Source organism: Nyctereutes procyonoides, unplaced genomic scaffold (assembly GCF_905146905.1).
Source record: "Nyctereutes procyonoides isolate TBG_1078 unplaced genomic scaffold, NYPRO_anot_genome, whole genome shotgun sequence".
Classification (NCBI taxonomy): Eukaryota; Metazoa; Chordata; class Mammalia; order Carnivora; family Canidae; genus Nyctereutes; species Nyctereutes procyonoides.
This window is the reverse complement of record NW_026575052.1, coordinates 15,908,691-15,932,500: the sequence shown is the minus strand read 5'-3', so window position 1 is coordinate 15,932,500 and position 23,810 is coordinate 15,908,691. Positions and strand designations below refer to the sequence as shown.

General features: G+C 39.8%; 1 protein-coding gene across 4 annotated transcripts in view; it reads right to left on the bottom strand.

The window, feature by feature from the left end:
* Positions 1–23,810, bottom strand: part of ZCCHC17 (zinc finger CCHC-type containing 17) — a 62,482-nt gene that overhangs the window by 25,255 nt on the left and 13,417 nt on the right. For all 4 annotated transcript variants that reach the window (XM_055331855.1, XM_055331857.1, XM_055331856.1 and 1 more), the window contains 3 exons: positions 18,869–18,926; positions 3,315–3,415; positions 1,437–1,528 (listed from right to left, as the gene is read on the bottom strand). In XM_055331855.1, the coding sequence (XP_055187830.1) occupies positions 1,437–1,528; positions 3,315–3,415; positions 18,869–18,926 (251 nt within the window). The remainder of the gene's footprint in view (positions 1–1,436; positions 1,529–3,314; positions 3,416–18,868; positions 18,927–23,810) is intronic.

Here is a 23,810-nt window from a genome sequence, read left to right as displayed (position 1 = left end):
CGAGCCCCAAATTGAGTATGGAAATTACTTAAAAATCTTTTTTTTTTGAAAGATTTATTTATTTTAGAGAGAAAAAGAAAGAGAGTGAGCACATGGGGAGAGGCAGAGGCAAGGAGACAAGCAGATTCCTCCCTGAGTGGGAAGCTTGACACAAGGCTCAATCCCAGGACCCTGATATCATGACCTGAGCCAAAATCAGAGTTAGATGCTCAACTGACTGAGCGACTCAGGCACCCAAAAATAAAATCTTAAAAAAAAAAAAAAAAAAAAAGGAACAGAAAGAAACAAACTAAGTAACTAAGGGGGTACCTGGGGGGCTCAGCCAGTTAAGCATCTGTCTTTGGGTCAGGTCATGATCTCAGAATTCTGGGATCCAGCCCCACATCAGGCTTCTCTGCTCAGCAGTCTGCTTCTCCCTCTCCCTCTGTTCTCTCTCTCAAATAAATAAATCTTTAAAACAAACAAACAAACAAACAAACTAGGAATATAAAGTAAAATGGAGAGATAATATCCACTTTGGAGGTGGTTATAGGAATCAGATACATAAATGTACATAAATTGCCTTGCATAATGCCTGGCACATAGTACGAACCCAATAAATATCAATTTCCTCCCTTTTAGGTAAAATTATTTTGCATCCACAGTGATTTTGCTTAGAATTCTATAAACAATAAGGTTTCCAAATTTTTTCTACCAAATCTGAAATATTTTTTTTAATTAGTCAATAACTGCCACTGAGATCACCTGATTAGCATGAGATAAACAATGTGATATTTTAACATCAAAAGCAATACAATAAAGTCATGGTTAACCTGAAGGTAAATGTATGACTTTGCTTACGTTTTCTGAAACACTGGAAACAGTTCAGAAACCATTCAAGGAACCTTAGGGAACTAGGAACCCCTGACCAGAAATCACCGGCATACATTCAAGAAAGACTTTCAAAGAGATAGCAAATTCCTTATATCACCAGACATTGGCCTACATGGATAGCAAATCTTCCATTCCTATACGAAAGATCAGAAGAGCCAATGAAAGTAAAGATGTTATATTCAGAACACAGTTATCTGAAGATGCACTAAACCCCACTTGAGTGGCTTCTAGATCACTCTACCTTTCCACATGGTCTCTATCTTTTTGGAGCCCCTGTGCTAGGAGAGAGACAAGTAGCAGATGCTTCATGAGCTGGTTGGCTAACTGGTTAAAGGGCAAACAAAGAATAAGGGGAAGGAAACAAAACCACTGATGGAGCACTTCAATGCTTTGCATGTTAGCATTCAATCTTAGAACTCTATGCATATTCAAGGATCACCAGGGCTACAGAATTCATCAATATCACAGACTATAAATGGTAGAGTTCTTAGGTCAGCTTGATTCACTATAGCATTCTGTTGTTTGAGAAGTAGGATGGTAACCTTTCTAAACCTTTTACCTACTCAATGATAACGTTGTTGGGGTCAAGGTCTTTCCCAGTTCCTTGGTTGACGACTTTCATGGATAGGGATACTTTTATCCTATCATTTTTCATCTGTAAAAGACAAAAGCAAAGTCACCAAAAGCTAAGAGTACATCATTTGGACTTCTCATCTAAAATTATCTAACTAAAGGGGCAGCCCGGGTGGCTCAGCGGTTTAGTGCCGCCTCTGGCCCAGGGCCTGATCCTGGGGCCCCAGGATCGAGTCCCATGTTGGGCTCCCTGCATGGAGCCTGCTTCTCTCTCATGAATGAATAAATAAATAAATAAAATATTTTTAAAAATGAAAAAAATAAAATAAAATAAATCAAATCTAACTAAGCATCAAAGCTTTTATCATCATAACAAACACTGAACTCCTCTAATGGCTGAGGTCCTGTACTAGGAACACTGGGGGTACTAATGAGCATTATAAATAGATCTTGTGGCAGAATAACTTTAGGAAATGGTTTTTTTCTCATTCTTATCCCTCTGGGGAAGAAAGACAGAAATGATTGCTAAGAAATTCAAGGCCTATGGAGGTAACCAGGCAGAAAATATAAGCTGTTTTTTCCAGATAAGTTCAGCATAATGATGAGTTCATAGATCCCTGAGCTCAGAATGCATTTCCCAAACATTCCAGACTAGAGTAGATCCCCTTATAGATTTGGTCTAGAGTATTTTTATTGTGGTGGTTTTTGTTGTTGTTTTGTTGGTTTTTTTGTTTTTTGTTTTGCTTTTTAAAAACTGTTATTAAAAAAAATTGTTATTTATTTTTTTAGTGCATTTTTAAACATGAAGGCAATTATTAGCCATGTTGGTCTTCTTTTGCTTCCTCCAGACTTGACGCCCTTTCCCACTTCAGGATCTCTGCATGTTATTCTGCCTGCCTGGAATATGCTTATTCCAACTCTTCCATGACTGGAGCCTCTTCCTTTAGGTCTCTGCTAATACGTCATTTCCGCAGAGCCTGTTCCTGACCACTTTATATAAATCTACCTCTGATACTGGCTTGAGACCATTACAACACTTACTATAATTTATAATTATTTTATATGTGTGCTTGCTCATTTTTATATTTGTCTCGTCCTGTTATACTCTATATAAGTTCCATAACAGCTGAGGTCACCTAGGACTGGCCTCACTCTTACATCCTTCAGACTAGAACATGTTAAGCACTCAAGGATTAAAGAATAGTATCTCTTTCAGACCTATCTCCCCTGCCATTCTCTGATGGAAGAGCAGGCCTCAGTGTATAATCACATTTGTCCTGGAGGTCTACCTACATCTACAGCCCTTATGCACTCAAGTGAGCTGCTGTTAACAGGGTCCTTCAGACCTTTCTCACTTCCCTCACATTGCATGATGCCAGGTATTAGGAACAATAACCGTAAACTCTGTGTCTTTTGTTTTGTTTTGTGTTGTTCCAAACTGAAGTGTACCTGGCAGCTATTCTTCGAAATTTATGGTAAAGACTAGTCCCATAAATTTTCTTCTCTCTTTTTTTTCTTTTTTTTTTTTCACCCCAGATTTGGATAAACTTCAGGGAGTTTCTATAAACATGTTCTATAAACATGTACTTATTACAGCACACTTATTATAGTTTACACCACATCCCTTCTGAATTTACAGGACAGCTAGCCAGAAGGTTTCAATTCAGGACAGAATACAGTGGCAGGGTTTAAAAATAAGATCATCAGCCACAGTTAACAGCATACACACACTGGTCATTATAAAATACCAACACTGAAAAAAAAAATAAATAAATAAAAAATAAAATAAATAAAATAAAATACCAACACTGCCTTCTCTAGCCTTTCCTCGGTCTTTCTAACCACATGGAAGTTGCATAGAACCTTACCTCCCGGCCAATAAGCTTCACCCACACTTTGTCTCCAACATCCACTATCTCAGAGGGCTTATCCACACGACAGGATGACATGTGAGTTCGATGGACCAGACCTGAGCACAAGAAGAAATGAAATAAAGCACAGGGTATATCTTGTATTTATAATTCTAAATAATGAGGTAAGGAGAAGATGGGAGTTGAAGAGTCACTAAAAATGTCAACTTAAAATTGTTAATTAAAACAATTTGAGGGATCCCTGGGTGGTGCAGAGGTTTGGCGCCTGCCTTTGGCCCAGGGCGTGATCCTGGAGACCCGGATCGAATCCCACGTCAGGCTCCCGGTACATGGAGCCTGCTTCTCCCTCTGCCTGTGTCTCTGCCTCTCTCTCTCTCTATCATTAAAAAATAATAATAATAATAATAATTAAAAAATAATTAAAAAAAACAATTTGAGATCACTTTTTGTACTTAACCAACATATATTCTTTTTAAAAAAATTTTTTTAATTTATTTTTTTAAAGATTTTTTATTTATTTATTCATGAGAGATTGAGAGAGGCAGAGACACAGGCAGAGGGAGAAGCAGGCTCCATGCAGGCGTCCCCCAACATATATTCTTTAAAAATAATGGCCAATGTTAGCAAACATGTGATACATGAACATCACTTACATTAGTAAAAACAGAAGTCAGTGAAAGTCTTTGAAAGCAAGGGTGTCAAAATGTTTATACCTTTGATACAATAATATCATTAGAAGTTTTCTAAAAGAAAAAAGTCAATAGAGGCAAAATCCAAAAACCTATGGATATATAAAAATACCTGTAGTATTATAACCTACAAAGGTTTAGGGATGCCTGGGTGGCTCAGTGGTTAAGTGCCTGCTTTCAGCTCAGGGCATGATCCTGGAGTTCTGGGATCTAGTCCCACATGGAGCTCCCTGAATGGAGCCTGCTTCTCCCTCTGCCTGTGTCTCTGCCTCTGTGTGCGTGTGTGTCTCTCATGAATAAATAAAATCTTAAAAAAAAATAACCTACAAAGGTTAAAAAAATATATAAAGCAATCTAAAAGACCAATAATTGGAAAATTAGCTTGTAAACTATGGTAAACCAATCAAATGGAAGAGTAAGCAGTCAATTAAACTACAATTATAGCAAATAATTATGATAGATGTTAAGTGAAAAAAGAAAATCTAAACAAGGTTCCACTTTTTAATACATTAAATTAGCAAAATATTCAGAAAATAATGCCCATGGGTGAGAGTACAGTAAAATAGGAAATAGTGCCAGGGCTAGTATAAAATTTTAGAAATCATTTAGCAATCACTATCAAGAGTGGCAAAAATACTTAATAAAATTAATTAAAAGTTAAATGATGGTTTAGTTATTAAATAACTTTAAAAAACATTTATAATAGATATCCTTTCCTGTCTGTCCAAAGACTTTTCCTAGGAAACCACCTTCCCTAGTTTTTTTTTAACGGACCATTCTGGATTTTTGTGAAAAAAATTATTTAAGTATTTATCAACATCACCTTCACACATTCTAAAATAAATCTGGTCTTTCTATGTGTTTGGTTGAAGCTGAGGTAACCCCCAACTGTGGGCACATGACACATGCTTAATTAATCAAGATACTTCACCCCACTGAGTGATTAGCTAAATCAATTCATCTTTTTCAAAACATCTGTCAGGATTATCAATCACAAAAATTTACCAATGCCCATCTTTACCACCAGGTGGCAAGAGTTGGCCAGAGGTAAGAGACAAAGCCCTAAGGGTGCAATGTGAGCACCTGCTACAACCCCGAGGAAGCTATATTTATCCTGCATCCCCCAATGAGAATAGTCAAAATGTTTCCTAACTATGTTTCTGCCCTTTGGCACCAAGAATTCTGACTAATAATTAACTGGACCCATAGTCACTTTTGGGTATCTGTTCTAAAGAAATAATCGTATACACAGAAAAAGAAAAAGCTATATGCATCAGGAAGAGTGACATACATAAAAATATTCACATATATAAAAATATTCAGTGTATTTAATGGTCCATCAAAAACGATGCTCAGGGGTGCCTGCGTGGCTCAGTTAGTTAAGCATCTGCCTTCAGCTCAGGTCAAGATCCTAGGGTCCTGAGCTAGAGTCCCACGTCAGGCTGCCTGCTCAAGAGGAAGTCTGCTTCTCCCTCTCCTCTTTGCTCATGTAGACTTTCTCAATCTCTGTCACTACCTGTTTCTGTCAAATAAATAAAATCTTTTAAAAACAACAACAAAAACAATGCTGGGGACACCTGGAGGGCTCAGTTGGTTAAGCACCTGCCTTCAGCTCAGATCATGATCTCAGGGTCCTGGGTTCAAGTCCTGGGTGGGGCTCCCTGTACAGCAGGGAGTTGGCTTGCTCCCTTTCCCTTTGTCCACTCTCTCCCCCTCTCCTGTTCTCTCTTGCTCACATTCTTTTTTTTCTTTTTTAAAGATTTTACTTATTTATTCATGAAAGACACAGAAAGAGAGAGGCAGAGACACAGGTAGAGGGAGAAGCAGGCTCCCTGTGAGGAGCCTGATGCAGAACTCGATTCCGGGACCCCAGGATCACGACCTGAACCGAAGATAGACATGTTTAACCACTGAGCCACCCATGCTTCTGTTGCTCTCACTCTCAAATAAATAAAATAAAATTAAAAAAAAATTTTAAATGCTCAAAAGACTATGTAAAAATATGTCCATAATTCATCTTTAGTAAATATTTGACTGCCTACTCTGTCAAGCACTGAAGACACAGCATTTTCCCATGTAAATAACAAAAGTACAACACAAAATTGTATACAGTATAATTACAAATGCTTAAAAAAGACTTGAAAAATCAGAAAGAATGATCTAAAATGCTGTAACAATGGTTATACTAGGGTACAGTATTACACACGTTACTCTTTTTTCTTTATTTCAAGTGTTTTATTTTTTTTTTTTAATTTTTATTTACTTAGGATAGTCACAGAGAGAGAGAGGGAGGCAGAGACACAGGCAGAGGGAGAAGCAGGCTCCATGCACCGGGAGCCCGATGTGGGATTCGATCCCGGGTCTCCAGGATCGCGCCCTGGGCCAAAGGCAGGCGCCAAACCGCTGTGCCACCCAGGGATCCCCTCAAGTGTTTTAATAATAGAGAAAATTCTCTCTATTCTGGGGAAATAAATACAATATATAATAATTTTTTTAGATTTTATTAGATTTTTTAATAAGAGATTTTTTAGATTTTATTTATTTATTTGAGAGAGAGCAGGAGGAGGGGTACCTGGGATTTGATCCCAGGACCCTGGGATCATGACCTGAGTCGAAGGCAAACACTTAACCACTGAGCCATCCAGGCACCCAGTTATTTTGAATGAACATAAACCAGGAATATAAACTAGAGAAAAAAATTACTAAGTCAAAGAGTTACATCTAAGATATGTGTCCTCCCTTAAATTGTTTGGGAGAGGGGCATCTGGGTGGCTCAGTCAGTTAAGCATCTGCCTTCAACTCAGGTCATGATTCCAGGGTCCTGGGATCGAGCCCCATGTTGGACTCTCTGCTGAATGGGGAGCCTGCTTCTCCCTCTCCTTCTGCCTGCCACTCTCCCTCTTGTGCTCACTTGCACTCTCTGTCAAATAAATAAAATCTTTTTTAAAAAATTACTTGGGCAGAATTATTAGCCTATATTCTCTCACATGTGTGGATTCCCAAGGAACTGGCACAGCCGGCACATATCTGTAATTAGAAGTATCTGCCCCCTGCTTGGAATGGGGAGTCACTGCTTGCTCTGATCATGGTCACTGGGTCTCACATACCTACTTCACCTCATTCTGGAGGTTGACAGCCTATCTCTGTGAATAATTCTGGGGCCTCCAAAATGTGTTATATACCATCATATAACTTATGTTTTTAACTTTACACCATATTGTGTAATCTCCAAATTAGATAAAATGAAGCTGGGGTTTCCCCTCAGGATGGTATAATGGGCAGAGCAGCCTAATTGGGAAGTCTGAAGAGGAAATTCAGATGCCCTAAAAGGGAAACCTTATACTTCGAAATTTTGGGGTTGCAACTGTCCTCTCACTCTAAAATTCACTTCCTTCCTCTATTACTAATGAAAGTTACAAAGGAAATTAATGTTGGGATGCTTGGGTGGTTTAGCTGTTGAGCATCTGCCTTCAGCTCAGGGTGCGATCCCGGTCCAGGGATCGAGTCCTGCATTGGGCTCCCTGAGAGGAGCCTGCTTCTCCCTCTGTGTCTCTGCCTCTGTCTCTCATGAATAAATAAATAAAATTTTAAAAAAATTTTAAAAAAATTTTAAAGTGAAGGAAATTAATGTTGGATCTACTAATACTTGAGATAATTTTTTTTCTTGAAACAGAGGTCTGTACCACAAATAAGGAAATAATATTTGCCCTCCCACCTGATCCCAAACTAGGATATTCTTTGGTCTGTGCACCATTCCTGACTCAACCCGCATTTATCAGTAATTAAAAATTGGAACTTTAAAATGATCGTGTACACCCCAGGTGGCTCAGCAGTTTAGGGCCACCTTCGGCCCAGGGCCTGATCCTGGAGACCTGGGATCGAGTCCCACGTCAGGCTCCCCACATGGAGCCTGCTTCTCCCTCTGTGTCTCTGCCTCTCTCTCTCTCATGAATAAATAAAATCTTTTTAAAAAAAATTTAAAATGATCTTATAGGGGCCCCTGAGTGGCTCAGTCAGTTAAGTGTCTGCCTTAAGCTCAGATCATGATCCTGGGGTCCTGGGACCAAGCCCAGCATCAGACTCTCTGCTCATTGGGGAGTCTGCTTCTCCCTCCCTCCTTCTCTCTCTCATCCCTCTTAAGTAAATAACATCCTTAAAAAAAATAAAACAAAATAATCATGTGGCACATCTGAATGACAGACTCTTTAAATGTTTGCAAAAGTATGTTAAAAGATGGAGAAATATTTAAGGTTCATTAAGTGTAAAAAGCTATAAAATACATATATACAGAATATAAATTTCATCTCAATGTTAAATTTTATGTATGTATGACTTATAAAAAAAATACCAAAAAAAAAAAAAACATACCAAAATGTCAATAGCATCTATCTGTGTGGTAGTAGTAACACATAATTTCTTTAGAGTTTTTCCCCTTATTTTTCTATAATATGCATGCAATATTTTTAATCACGAAAATATCTTGGGCAGCCCAGGTAGCCACCTTCAGCCCAGTGGCCTGATCCTGGACCTTGGGATCGAGTCCCATGTCAGGCTCCTTGCATGTAGCCTGCTTCTCCCTCTGCCTCTCTCTCTCCCTCTCTCTCTCTCTCTCTCTCTCTCTCTCTCTCTCTCTCTCTGTGTCTCTCATGAATAAATAAAATATTAAAAAAAAGAAAATATCTTAAAATAGAAAATGATATGTACACTATGATTAAAATAAAACTATGTCTCATATGGACAGAAACCAAAGGGAATATAAAAATAGTTATGCTAGGGTGCAGGATTTTTATAATTGAGACATTAGTGGCTTATTATCCAAAGACCTTTAGTTTACAGCTTCCCTTGTTCCATTAAACAAGAGAAATTGGTCTAGCCCTCAGTCTTGAAGGCAAATGTCAGGTGAGGAGTTGGGTATGTAAGTCCATAGCTCAGAGGAGGTGTATGAACTGAAGATACAAATATATGTAGGAGTCTGCAGCTCGCAGATGTAAATTTATGTACTAAAATATACTACCTAGATTGTCAATTTAGAGATTGGTACAGGGACAGACACATTTTGCCAATTTATTAATTTACAACTGAGGATATACTTTTTGCTTTTATTCCCAGTCCTTACCTAATAGTTAAACTACCCACTGTTCCCAGTATCAAATAACTGAAAAATTGGATAAGTGATGAGAAATTGCTTCAAAAAACAATCAGAACAAAATGGATGGGGTGCCTGGGTGGTTCAGTCGGTTGAGTGTCTGCCTTTGGTTCAAGCTGTGGTCCCAGGGTCCGGGGATTGAGCTCCCAGAGCTTCACAAATGGGTACTCTGCTCAGTGGGAAGCCTGACTGTCCCTATCTCTCTGCAGTTACCCAGTCCTCATGAGTGCACATGCTTTCTCTAACAACAACAACAACAAAAAATCTCTAAAAACAAAAAAAATCTCTAAAAAATAAAAAATAAGGGGTACCTGGGTGGCTCAGTGGTTGAGCACCTGCCTTTGGCTCAGGTCGTGATCCTAGGGTCCTGGGATCGAGTCCCACATCGGGCTCCCGCAGGGAACCTGCTTCTCCCTCTGCCTCTGTCTTTCTCTGTCTCTCATGAATAAATAAAATCTTTTTAAAAATAAAATAAAATAAATAAAAAGAACATAATGGAGACAGATGTTTTAAGATAGGTTTCCAGTCTACAAATTTAATGGACTATCACTTCCTCATAAAAGAATCCATCTCAAATGAACTAGGGGTGGTGGAGGGGGAGGAGGGCGGGGGGTGGGGGTGAATGGGTGACGGGCACTGAGGGGTACACTTGACTGGATGAGCACTGGGTGTTATTCTGTATGTTGGTAAATTGAACACCAATAAAAATTAATTTATAAATTTAAAAAAAAAATAAAAAAAAAAAAAGAATCCATCTCTCTCTAGTTCCTAGCATCAGATTCATTTCTTCCTAAATAAGGCAAGATAAACACCACCAACTTTAGATTCTCAGGCTTTCTTTTATTGTGATCCAGGCTGACACCAACCCCCATCACCATTCATGTAATCTCCTCTAGACAGAATGACACAATTAGATTTCAGTTTCCTAAATTATAATTTCACTCCAATCCCTTTTCTCTGGAATCACACCCAAATTATCTTGTCACCATCTTGAGTGCTCTCATCTCTTTAGTCACAGATTTATAGGCAATTACCTGATATATTTCTGTCTATGGCTATCCCATACACTGTATGGAGAATTCATCACCAGTTTCATTCTCAGAGGACAGTCTATATTCTTGGGAGGTATTTCACTGCTACCTACATAAACCACCCATAGTTGGATTAAGTGGATATGGTAGAGGGCACCAAATAGCACACTTGAGGCATACTCTGTGCTGGATACCTCACTAAATATAGTACAACTACCCATTCCTTTAACCCTCATATCAACCCTGTGACATAGGGTCACATGAGGAAATACTATAAAGTTAAATATATTGTCCAAGATCACAAAGCTGATACAGAACTGCAATTCAAATAGGAGTCTGTCACATCTTCTACAACATATTTATACTTCTCCATTTTTTATTAGTGATCTGTGTTATCTTTTCATTTAAAAAAAAAAGAAAGATGGTCTCATCTACAAGTAGTAAAAACACATCTAATTCTGCTCCAGCATAAGCTTCAAAATGAACAGGAACAATGAAAATGTTTTGTCTGTCTACGTGCTACTCAGGGAAGTCTATGCCTGGATTTCTGACATAAAGCCATAAATGCCCAAAGGGCATATCAAGTCCATCAACACGTTCAGTAAACCCAACATGACACTTAAACAGGCTGAATCCCATCTGAATGATTGCTGGTAAAAAAAGAAAAGAAATTCTGACAACTTGGAAAGAGCCAGCATCTCAGTCACTATATATAAAAAACAAACAGAGATAGTGTATTATTGTTCTCTTAAAAGTATTCTCCTGCGATCCCCGGATGGCTCAGTGGTTTAGAGCCTGCCTCCAGCCCAGAGCGTGATCCTGAAGTCCCAGGATTGAGTGCCACATCAGGCTCCCTGCATGGATCCTGTTTCTCCCTCTGCCTTTGTCTCTGACTCTCTCTCTGTGTCTCTCATGAATAAAATCTTTAAAAAAAAGTATTCTCCCAAATGTGTTGTTCAACCTTAATTTCTTTTACAACTTCCACTGACTATAAAGGAAAGAAGTAAAAATTACAAACCATTAGAGGACAGCTGCAGCCCCAAACTGTCAAAATAAAAGGTCTCCTTTATATTTGGGGGATCTGAATTCCCTTTCTAGAATTTTTTTTTTAAAGACTTTATTTATTTATTCATGAGTGACACAGAGAGAAGGCAGAGACATAGGCAGAGGGAGAAGCAGGTTATCTGCAGGGAGCCTGATGTGGGACTCGATCCAGGAACTCTGGCATCACACCCTGAGCCAAAGGCCAACACTCAACCGCTGAGCCATCCAGGCATCCCCCCTTTCTAAAATTTTCAAATAAGTTATCCCCAATCAGTGGTGAATGACAATAATGTAAACCCACAAGTTAAAGAGGGCTTTAACTTCATCTTGCTGGGATTATGCATTCATTCAAATAGTTACTAAATATCCACAATATTATAAGCAAAAAAGGATTCAAGGACAAATAAGACATGATCCTGCCAGTCAAGAAACTCTAATATATGCACCTCATTCCCATTTCACAGATAAAAAAACTAAGGCTCAAGTCCAAAGCAACTGGAAGTCAACAGCCAAATAAACGGTAGAGCTGGGACTAGAATTTATTCATTTAACAAAAGGTATTGAATACCCACTATTCCTCAGTTACTGTTCTGGGCCCTACATTTCACAGCTCAGTGGATAACTATAATCTCACTTATATTATTACACTACATTGTAATTTGTTCATATCTCTAGACTATGAAAAATCTGAGAGCAGGGCCTACGTTTTCGTACCTCTGTGCTCCCACCTAACAGAGTGACCAGATAATAGAACTCAGTAATTATTTGCTTAACTAACTTCATTGCTAAAAATATTAGAGCCTCAGGGTACCTGGATGGCTCAGTTGGTTAAGAATCTGACTTTGATCTCAGCTCAGGTCTTGATCTCAGGGTTGTAAATTCGAGCCCCATGTTAGGCCTACTTAAAAATAAAAAGGTAAAAAATACTTGAGCTTCTACCATAAACAAGACACTTTAAAAGTATAACACTGAACACTCTCTTTCATGTGCTGGTAGGGGAAAGGACAGTAGAGAAAAAAAGAATTTCATAAGAAGGTGCACTGACACTATGATAGTCACTAGCTATGTTGTTAAGTTTATATTTAAAATAAAGTTAAAAGTCAGTGGCTACACTATGGGACAGTGCAGATGTGCTATAATACACAAATATATTTGGTCTTTGTCCCTGGTTCCTACATAGCCTGCACAGAACTCCTACAATTCTTGGAATCTCTCCAGTGATAGGAAAATCTTTCGTTGTTTATAAGACCCTTCTGATCACACCAGAGTTTGTGCCAATGAGGTGATTTCGGGTAGGCACACCGGAATTTGTGCCAATGAGGTGATTTCGGGTAGGCCCCCTAGATGTTTCTGGATGGGGCAAGTCTCCAAAAGATTAAATGATGAGAAGGTTGGAACCTTCAGCCCTACTGGTCTCCAGGAAAGAGGGGGAGGAACTGGATATCAAGCTCTATAAAAACTCCTTTAACGATGAGTTTCAGAGAGCTTCCAGGTTAGTGAACACGTCAGCTTGCTGGGAGGGTGGCGTGCCAGAGAAGACATACAAGCTCAGAGTACATCCCCCACCCATACCTTGCTGTTCTAACAATTATCAAACTTGAGGAAGGGGGTGTGGGAACTCTTGCTTTATAGCCCACCAGTCAGAAGTATAGGTGGCTCAGGACTTATGAGTGGCATCTGAAATAGGGGCAGTCTTGTGAGTCTGAGCCTGATACTCCAGGTAGATAGTGTCAGAACTGAATTAAGACACCTGCCGTTGGAATCTGGAGAACTGCTTAGCATCAGAAAACACATTGGAACAGATACAGAGCATCTCCATCATCACAGACAGTTCTATTAGGCACCACTATGAGATGGGAAAAAAATCTAAATTTGAGTACTAGGAAGGGGTCGTCTTTTTTTTTTTTTTTTAAGATTTTATTTGTTTATTCATGAGAGACACACACAGAGAGAGAGGCAGAGACACAGGCAGAGGAAGAAGAAGCAGGCCCCACGCAGGGAGCCTGATGTGGGACTTGATCCCGGGACCCCAGGATCAGGCCCTGGGCCAAAGACAGACACTAAACTGCTGAGCCACCCAGGGATCCCTAGGAAGGGGTCTTCAATTCAGTAGTGGTAAAAATTCTGAGAATAGAAAGCTGAGAAAAACAACTCAAGTTAGTCTGAGTTAGAATGTTAAAATCTGGAGACCAGAATTTCTTATAGCTCAGTCCTTTTGGCATGGGACTTAATGGTCTCCCCACTTCGAGAGCAGAGAAGCTAAAATGTAACTGCTCGAGTTATGCAGTAAACCAACAGAAAAGCCCAGGATTAGAGAGTTCCCACCTAATTACTTGGCTTCCTGAGCTCTCCCTCTGAGGCTTGTCTCACCAGCTGTCAGACTAACAGATCACTTTGTAAGCAGGCAGCCACAATCAGAGGCATCCCCTGACAGGGCATGGACACGAATGAGTTGAAGACTGACTGCTGGGAGGTGGCAGGCCTTTCATCTCCACAAAGTCCCCAAAGTGCCGCATAAATGCTCAAGTAAGGATGGGACTTTTCAGGTACTGGGAGCTATGGTGAGTACACTACCAAGAAAATCTGTCTTCAGACCAAAAGAGGTACATTCCTGTAGGGACCAGGATGAGTTCCCTCTCGTTAATCCCAGACAACACAAAATGAGAAACTTTATTATAGATTGCTGACTGCTAGCTTGGAAACCACTGTGAGCCCTTTCTAATTCCAAGATGCAATTTGTGGCACAGTAGTCTCCAAGGTTAGAAGCATGGCTTTATTATCCAAAGATCAGCTGTTGGACTTTTTTTAAAGAAAAATTCTGGGGATCCCTGGGTGGCGCAGCGGTTTAGCGCCTGCCTTTGGCCCAGGGCGCGATCCTGGAGACCCAGGATCGAATCCCACGTCAGGCTCCCAGAGCATGGAGCCTGCTTCTCCCCCTGCCTATGTCTCTGCCTCTCTCTCTCATTCTGTGTGACTATCATAAATAAATAAAAATTAAAAAAAAAAAGAAAGAAAAATTCTGTTTGGGGGTGTCAGGGTGGCTCAGTCTGTTAAGCATCTGCCAGTCAGGTCATGATCCCAGGGTCCTGGAGTGGAGCCACATTGAGCTCCTGGCTCAGCGGAGAGCCTGTTTTGCCCTCCCCCTCTGCCTCTCTCCCTGCTTGTGGTATTTCTCTGTCTCTCTCAAATAAACAAATAAATAAGAAAAAAAATCTATTTTAAAAAACTTCACAAAGGAAAAGTCCCTTTTCTGCATCCATGGCTCCTCTAACAAACTGAACCCTCCAGAGGTGACCACTGTCAACGGTTCATTGAGTATGCTTCCAGCCTTTCTTCTAAACATATGCAATAATTCAAAAACCATGCAAATATACACATGCTTTAAAATGTAGGCAGGGAGGGGACACCTGGGGGGCTCAGCGGTTGAGTGCCTGCCTTTGGCCCAGGGCATGATCCTGGAGTCCCGAGATCGAGTCCCACATCGGGCTCCCTGCATGGAGCCTGCTTCTCCCTCTGCCTATGTCTCTGCCTCTGTCACTGTGTCTCTCATGAATAAATAAAATTTTTTAAAAATAAAAAATGAAAATAAAATGTAGGCAGGGAGGATCATGTTATTCAAACTGCTACAACATGCTTTTTCATCCTATCTTGGATATCTTTCCATTTTAGTTAAGTTGGGATGTACTCATTTCATCAATTCTAAGATGTACTTTCCCACCCTCACTTTACCATCTCTAAAATCAGAAGGCTTCTTAGAACCAGCACTATCTTACAACAGCTTTCAGTCAGACATCAGTGATGGGGAGTTGTATCAAAACTTTCCACAAAGGAGGGATCCCTGGGTGGCGCAGCGGTTTGGCGCCCGCCTTTGGCCCAGGGCGCGATCCTGGAGACCCAGGATCGAATCCCACGTCGGGCTCCGGTGCATGGAGCCTGCTTCTCCCTCTGCCTATGTCTCTGCCTCTCTCTCTCTCTTTCTGTGTGACTATCATAAATAAATTAAAAAAATTTAAAAAAAAAAAAAGAATTAAAAAAAAACTTTCCACAAAGGAGCCTCGGTGCCCATCGAAAGATGAATGGATAAAGAAGATGTGGTTTATGTATACAATGGAATATTACTCAGCCATTAGAAACGACAAATACCCACTATTTGCTTCAACGTGGATGGAACTGGAGGGTATTATGCTGAGTGAAGTAAGTCAATCGGAGAAGGACAAACAGTGTATGTTCTCATTCATTTGGGGAATATGAATAATAGTCAAGGGGAATATAAGGGAAGGGAGAAGAAATGTGTGGAGAGATATCAGAAAGGGAGACAGAACATAAAGACTTCTAACTCTGGGAAATGAACTAGGGGTGGTGGAAGGGAAGGAGGGCGGGGGGTGGGGGTGAATGGGTGACAGGCACGGAGGGGGACACTTGACGGGATGAGCACTGGGTGTTATTCTGTATGTTGGTAAATTGAACACCAATAAAATTAATTTATTAAAAAAAAAAAAAAACTTTCCACAGATCCTTTCTGGTAAAATGAGGAAGGCACCAGCATCAAAGTAACATGCTTCTTGGGCAGCCTGGGTGGCTCAGCGGTTTAGCGCCACCTTCAGCCCGGGGCGTGATCCTGGAGTCTCGGGATGGAGTACCATGTCAGGCTCCCTGCATAGAACCTGCTTTTCCTTCTGTCTTTGTCTCTGCCTTTCGCTCTCTGTGTGTCTCTCATGAATAAATAAATAAAATCTTAAAAAAAAAAAGGTTAATATGCTTCTTTATCACTGCAAAATGTACATAATTTAACTAAATCTATGCTACAAACTAAATCCCCTAAAGGACTGCTGGATTAAAGGGAAGCACATTAAAATGTGAATAGGCATTGCCAAAATCTATAACAATTTACACTTTCAACAGTAAGTAAAACTATTTTTGGAAATACCCATTTCCAAAATTGGGTATTAATAGCAAATTTTTAAAGTTTTTATTTAAATTCCAGTTAGTTAACATACAGTGTAACAGCAGTGTTTTTAATATTTGCCAGTCTCAAAAATCTCATGAGTGTTTTAAATCACTTTATTTTTTTTAAGATTTTATTTGAGAGCGTGAATGGGGGGCGGGGGGGAGACAGAGAGAGAGAGACCGTGCACAAGCTTGGGGACAGAAGGCAGAGAGTGAAGCAGACTCTCCACTGAGCATGGACCCCTGACGTGGGGCTCGATCCCAGGACCCTGGGATCATGACCTGAGCCGAAGGCAGGTGCTTAACTGACTGAGCCACTCAGGCACTCCTTAAATCACTTTTATTTATTTTTTATTTTTTTAAAGATTTTATTTATTTATTCACAAGAGACACAGAGAGAGAGAGGCAGAGACATAGGCAGAGGGAGAAGCAGGCTCCTCACAGGGAGCCCCATGTGGGACTCGATCCCGGGACTCCAGGATCACACACAGACCCAAAAGCAGACGCTCAATCACTGAACCACCCAGGTGCACTTAAATCACTTTTAAAAACTATTTTGAGGGGTGCCTGGGTAGCTCAGTCAGTGAGGAGTCAGGTGCTACCTCTGGGCAGTTAGCGTCAAAATTGAATTGAACTGTAGGATACCCAGCTGATGTCAGAGAATCAAAGAGATTTGGAGAACTGGTTAATTACTTGCCACATTTTGCAATGGCTCTAACAACTGCAGAACTGACGCATGCCACAGAATGGCAGACCTTCAAACATGCTGAATGAAAGAAGCCTGTCACAAAGGACCACATGTTGTGTAACTCCACTTAATATGAAATGTCCAGATGAGGCAAACATAGAAAGACAGAAAGTAGACTAGTTGTTGCCTGAGGCTTGGGCAGGCAGGAAGATAATTTGGAGTGACTGCTAATAGGTACAGTTTCTTTTTGGGGTGATGAAAATGTTCTTGCATTAGATTGTAGTGATGGTTGCAAAACTGTGAATATACAAAAAAAAAAAGGAAAAAAATCACTGAACTGTACATTTGGGTGAAATGTATGGTACACGAATTACTTCTCAATAAAACTGCCAAAAAACGGGGGGTATTACACAAAAGGAATCATAAGATATATAACCTTTTGGGATTAGCTTTTCTCACTCAACATAATTCTCTGGAGATTGAACCAGATTGTTGTGTACATCCATGCTTCATTCTCATTCCTTTTTATTGCTGAGTAGTATTACACTGCATAGACATGTCAGTTTGTTAGTTTTATTTAAAATTTTTTTTTAATTTTTAACTTTAAAAAAATATTTATTTGACCAAGAGAGTACAAGATTGCACAAGCAGAGGGAGCATCAGAGGGAAAGGAAGAAACAGGCTCCCCATTGAGCCTGATGCGGAGCTCAATCCCAGGACCCCAGTATCATGACCCAAGCTCAAGGCAGATGCTTAACCAACGGAGGCACCCAGATGCCCCTACATTAGTTTTATTTTTTAGAAAGATGTATTTCTTTTAGAGATAGAGTGCATGAGAGATCACACACATGGGGAGGAGTGGCAGGGGGAAAGTGAGAGAGAATCCCAAGCAGGCTCTACCTTGAGCACAGAGCCAGACCCAAGGGCTTAATCCCACCACCCTGAGATCATGACCTGAACCAAAACCAAAAGTCAGAGCTTAACCGAATGAGCCACCAGGCATCCCCTAGGTTAGTTTTATTTTGTTTTTTCCCCTTAGTTTTAAATCAATCTGGAGAATGAGTATCTTTTAAGATATTTATCAATGAATTGCTATTCTTTCTCCTGTGAATTCTTTCCATCCTCTTAGCCCCTTCTCCTACTTTCCCTTTTTTTATTAGTCTTTGGTCATGTGTCCCACAAATTCTTTCTTCCAACTAAACTTTGTGATTTTTTGAAATAAATTTTTTTACTTTTATGCAGTCAAATATTCTATATTTTTCTAATAATACCCTTGTAGTTACATTTTTTACATTAAAATCTTCAATAAATCTTTAACTTATTATAGCACAAGGAATTAGCAAGTTGAGTTTTTGGATCTACTAGCACTGTGATATGGTAGAAAACCCACTGGACTAAGAATCAGGACGCTCAGGTTCTAGACGTAGCTGTGCCATTACCTAGCTAAATCACTATGAGCAGGCCACCAGTCTATGGAACTTGTCTTTTCTACTTAACACAATTATTTTAAGAAACAAATAAGATTATAGATATGAAAGGATTCTCAAAAAATATTCAACAAATGCCTATCAGTTTAAAAAGAAAAATTAAAACATGATATGCAGAATATATTCATATTGGTTACAACATTATTCCCATTCTATGTGCCATATACTAGAAAATTCACAGTGTCAGTGTCAAAGAGGAAATAGCTTGCCCTATCCCAAATCCTAAGACCAAAGAGGCCAAGTGCCTTGCCTAGGGCCACAGGTAAAATTTAGGTAAGAGCTGGTTCCAGAAGTGAACCCAAGTAGCTATGCCCAGCCCCCCACCAAATCAGAGAGCACCATTCTTCTGAGTTAGGACGTACGACAACATGGACTGTCATCACCTGCCTATATTCATATCTCTATGCTAAAGACAAAAACAAAAATACTGTTTGAAAAATAGAGTCTATAATCAGGATGTGGTAGGGGTGACAGAGACAGTGGAATGGGAGGGCTGAATTTCAAATGATAGGCTCCCACCTTGCTTCCGACAGCCAGGGATTTTGATGAAGGCTCCATAGTCTGTAACCATAGCAACCTACAAAGACAAAGAAAAAAAAGGAATCAATGTCACACAAATGAGAATCTCTTCCATAGCATTTAACCTAGTCTCTCCGAATTTCTACTTACACTGCCTGCTGCAAAGCTGCCTAAAAGTTATGTTCTGTCAAATATTCTTTCTGTTCTTTTTGAAATTTAGACTGGCAGGTATGTGTGAACACATTAAAAATACTGGTGAGAGTAGAGTGTTGTCAGATGGTATGACAAGATCTAGAGATGTCCAAATCCCACACCTACTAAAATCCCCAAAGGAGATATTTGAAGAAAAGGAACACACAGTAGAAAATCTTGTAATAATGCTACATTTTCTTTTAGATGGAACTGAAGCCCCCAATCCCAATACAGAGAACTTTAATAATTTGGGATGGATTATATAGGACATCCCTTTTTCCTAAATTTCAAGTCAAAACAGACCATATAGCCTGCTCTATTTAACTCCAAACCAGTCTTGGGTTTTATAAGACAACTGCAGAAAAAAGCTAATACGTAGACATCTGACAGAACCTAAAAAGATATAATTAGAAAAAGAGCTGTCCCAGAGTCTTTTGTGGAGTTGACCTAGGATGGAGAAGTTAAAAGCTTAATGGGTCGATTTAATAGGTAATAGTAATGAAAGGCCTGGAACCTCTGCCAGATAAATCATTATCCCAAATTCTATCTCTACCTCCCATCCATCCTCTAGCCCACCCACCAACCTGGACTAGAATTAAAATTGTTGCTACATCCTGTATTTATCACTAAATTCATTATTATTTATAAAGTATTCAATACAATCTTATAAGCTTTATTTTTTCAGTGACTTTAATTAGTTGTTTCATCTTAGTACTGTTTCAGCTTTAGCATAACTAAGAGGAGTGAAAAGAACAAGCCCTAATGCACTGCTCTTCACTAATACGTATTGATTACTCACTACGTGTAAAGCACTGTTCAAAGTCTTTACATATTCCTTGTGATACCATATGATATTGATACTCTCACTATTCTCATTTGATAGATGACAAAACTGATGTATGGACAGACTAAGTAATTTACCCAGTGTTCAAAGTTAGTAAGCAGTAGAGCTGGGATTTCTACACTAGAGCTGCTCATGCATTCCCTTTAACTATAAAATTCTAACGCAGAGACTATGTGACATTTGACGTTTTATCTGCTCCTGGGAACGATCTTCAAAAGTATACATGGTAGGTCTCCGTGCTGCAAATGAGGTAGAATAGTACAGGTATGGAAAGAGTACATGCTTTGGAGTGAAAGATGTGGCTTCTAATCTCACCTCTGGGGGCAGCCCAGGTGGCTCAGCAGTTTAGTGCTGCCTTAGGCCCAGGGTGTGATCCTGGAGACCTGGGATCGAGTCCCATGTCGGGCTCCCTGCATGGAGCCTGCTTCTCCCTCTGCCTGTGTCTCTGCCTCTTTCTCTCTCTCTTATGAATAAACAAATAAAATCTTGAAAAAAAAAATAATAATAATCTCACCTCTGTCACTCCTTACCTGTGGGATGTTGAACACAACTTACCTTTCAGGGCCTCAGTTCCCAAGTATATTTACTTTCCTGCTGCAAATAACAAATGATGTACACAAAGTGCCTTGAAGTGGTATCTGCCACCTAATGTACATTCAATAAATTGTGGCTTTTTAACAATTTAACAGAATTCAAGACACTTTAACAGAGTTCAAGACACTGATGCACGAAAAAGGTTAGTGACTAGTAGAAACACAACTAACTTAGACACAAGGCACATACCCTAGATCCCTTGATGCCTAGTCCAATGCCCCTTACTCCACCACTTATCATTACTCACCTCGATGCTAGGATGGACATAGACAAAAACTTCCATTTGCCACATTTTTTAAATGGACACTTGAAATAACTCTATGATACAACATTAAGGAGTTAAGAACCCAAAGCGTTTTAAAAAAAGATTTTATTTGAGAGTGTGCATGAGCACGGGACAGGGGGTGGGGGTGACAAGCAGACTCCCTGCTGAGCAGAAAGCCCCATATGGGGCCCAATCCCAGGACCGTGAGATCACAACCGGAGTTAAAGGCAGATGCTTAACCAACTGAGCCACCCAGGAGCCCCTAGAGTTCTCTTTTATTTTGATGAATATGCTATAGTGGGGTAGGTACCAGACAGTCCCAAAGAAACAGTACAGTGAGGCAGATACTAGTACTTAAAATCAAGGTAAGGTGGAACTGGTGGAAGGATGTCAGAGATTAGCTGGTACAATCCTGTTTCAAATGAGGAAAGTAAAGACCAGAGACACAAAGAGCTTACCCAAGTTCATAAAGCAAGTCATTTTTTATAAAACAGGGCCAACCAGATAAAGATAAGACTGTAAATTTTTAATTATGATAAAAGCAAATCCCTAATTTCTGGACCAATTAAAGGCTTTTGCTTTTAAACTTTTTTTTTTCTTTTTGAGAGAAAGAGAGCATGTGCAAGAGATGGGGAGGGGCAGAGGGAAAGAGAGAATCCCAAGAAGGCTCCACCCCCAGCACTGAGCCTGATGGGGCTGGATCCCATGACCCTGAGATCATGACCTGAGCTGAAATCAGGAGTTGGACACCCAACCAACTGAACCACCCAGGAACCCTGGCTTTTGCTTTTAATTTAACTGGCTTCTGCTTCACAGTTATAGAAAGATAGCTGAGGTGTTTCATACTGCATAACAACATTATTAAGGGCACAGTTATCTAACAAACTTCAAAGAAGCATCTAGATGTTGGAGCCCAACACACTTTACTGCTATAAATTAAGACCATCTCACTTTTCAATCCTGAAACTCCAGTGTCACGTTATGATCTTTTGAGGAAATATCATTAACAGACCTTAATTTGGCCTCTCCCAAAAGGAAAAGTTAATGTGCTCCAGAATGGATGCACTCAACTGTTTAGTCAGGAAAAGGCATTCTCACCTAATTCCAGTACCAGGTGTTCCATCACTATGTCTCCTAGGATGCACTCAGAGTTGAAATTAACAGAATGGCACCTGCTGTAGATGATCGCACAGTCTGCCTGGTGTCCCAAGAATAATTAGTCAAATAACTCAGGGGAAAAAATTCAGTAATTATCTCGACTGAACTCCAGGCTGAGGTAAAATGAATTTACCATCTTTGGAGTAGAGGTTGCACTGGCCTTGAAACTAGTTAGTCCATAATGTGAATGAGCAACTTGAGGCTCAGAGACCTAAGATACTTGTCCCAAGTCACAGAAGTAGAAAGCAAGAACAGAAATCTTTTTACTTCTAGTCCAATGCTAGTTCCACCTCACCAACACCAATCTCCCCTCAGCATTTCTTTGGCTATGGTTGGGCTGAGCCAAATCCCAACTCCCACTGCTACACTTGTACCAGCTACCATGCTTCACTGACCCAGCACCAGGATAACCTCTCAGAGGATGAGAGGATGAATACTGGCTTCTCAGATATTCAATCGCTGAGCTCCCCAGCCCTGCTGAGCCTGCTAAGAGAAGAACTGCTAAGTTATGGGCTGCACCACCAGTTTCTTCAAGGGTGATTGGTCCTATGAGGCTTTGGTTCAATTTTACTCAAACATTTGCTGAGTACCTATATGCAAGATACCATGATAGGTACTGTGAAATAAAAACCCTTAAAAAAAATGCCCATCTATTTTTAAATGAATTTGAAGTAGTTACCAAGATATATGAGATAACCATGGCCCTTGCTTTCCAGTAATTCACAATCTAGTGGAGAAGACAAATACATATACAAGTAACAATTATACAAAACAGACTGTGATAAATGTTGTAATTGAGAACCAAATGACTGTGAAACAACCAGATTTACCATTTACCCTCCTTTGTACCTCAATTCACTTAAAAGAGTTCTCTTGAGAGGCCTGGGTGGCTCAGTGGTTGTGCATTTGCCTTCAGCTCAAGGCATGATCCCAGAGGTCCTGGGATCGGATCCCACATTGGACTCTCTGTAGGGAGCCTTCTTCTCCTTCTGCCTATGTCTCTGCCTCTCTCTGTATGTCTCTCATGAATAAATAAATAAAATCTTTAAAAAAAAGACTTATCAAAAAAAAATAAAAAATAAAAAATAAATAAAAATTTAAAAAAGACTTCTCTTAAGGTTCCTCTGGTTCCTCCATGCATTTATGTACAGCTGGACAACACCATGTGCAGTTTAGCAGAAAGCAGCCTTGGAGAAGACCTGATTTAAAATCCCAGTTTGGGGAACTCTTGGTTTCATGACCTCTAGGTTGTGAGACCAGCCATAATGGAGCTCTGTGCTCAGTGGGGGAGTCTGCTTCCCCTAACCCTGCCCCCCTCCCACTCATGCACTCTCTCTCTAAAATAAATAAATACATCTTTTTAAAACATAAATAAAATAAAATCCCAGTTTTGTTATTTATTAACCACTGGGCAATTACTTAACTTTTGAGAGGAGCTTCCTTACCCATAAAACGCAGTTAACAATTTTTTTTGGAGAGTCAATGACACAGAATGTGTAAGAGTGCTGACCTATATTAGACTTACAAATTTTTTTGAATTTTAATGTAACTGGGTCTTCTTTGAAATATTAGGCACTCATTAAATGTTTGTGGATGAATATTCTGAAAAATAGTTTCTTCCTTCTGATGTATCAAACAACCTCTCTCCCTAATTCCAATCATTTCTAAACCATCATTTTTCAAAATGCATTCCTGAAATACAAAGCTAGAACTACTAAGTTCTCCCCCAAACATTCCCTTAGCCCATCCCTCCTTAACAGTAACATTTAAAACCTACATTAATTCAAATCCCATCTCATTTAAGCAACTGTCAGGTAGGAACTACTGCAGAAATCTGACTCAGTTTGTAAAGGGCATGGCACACTTCTCTGTCTTTTGTGCTTTTGTGT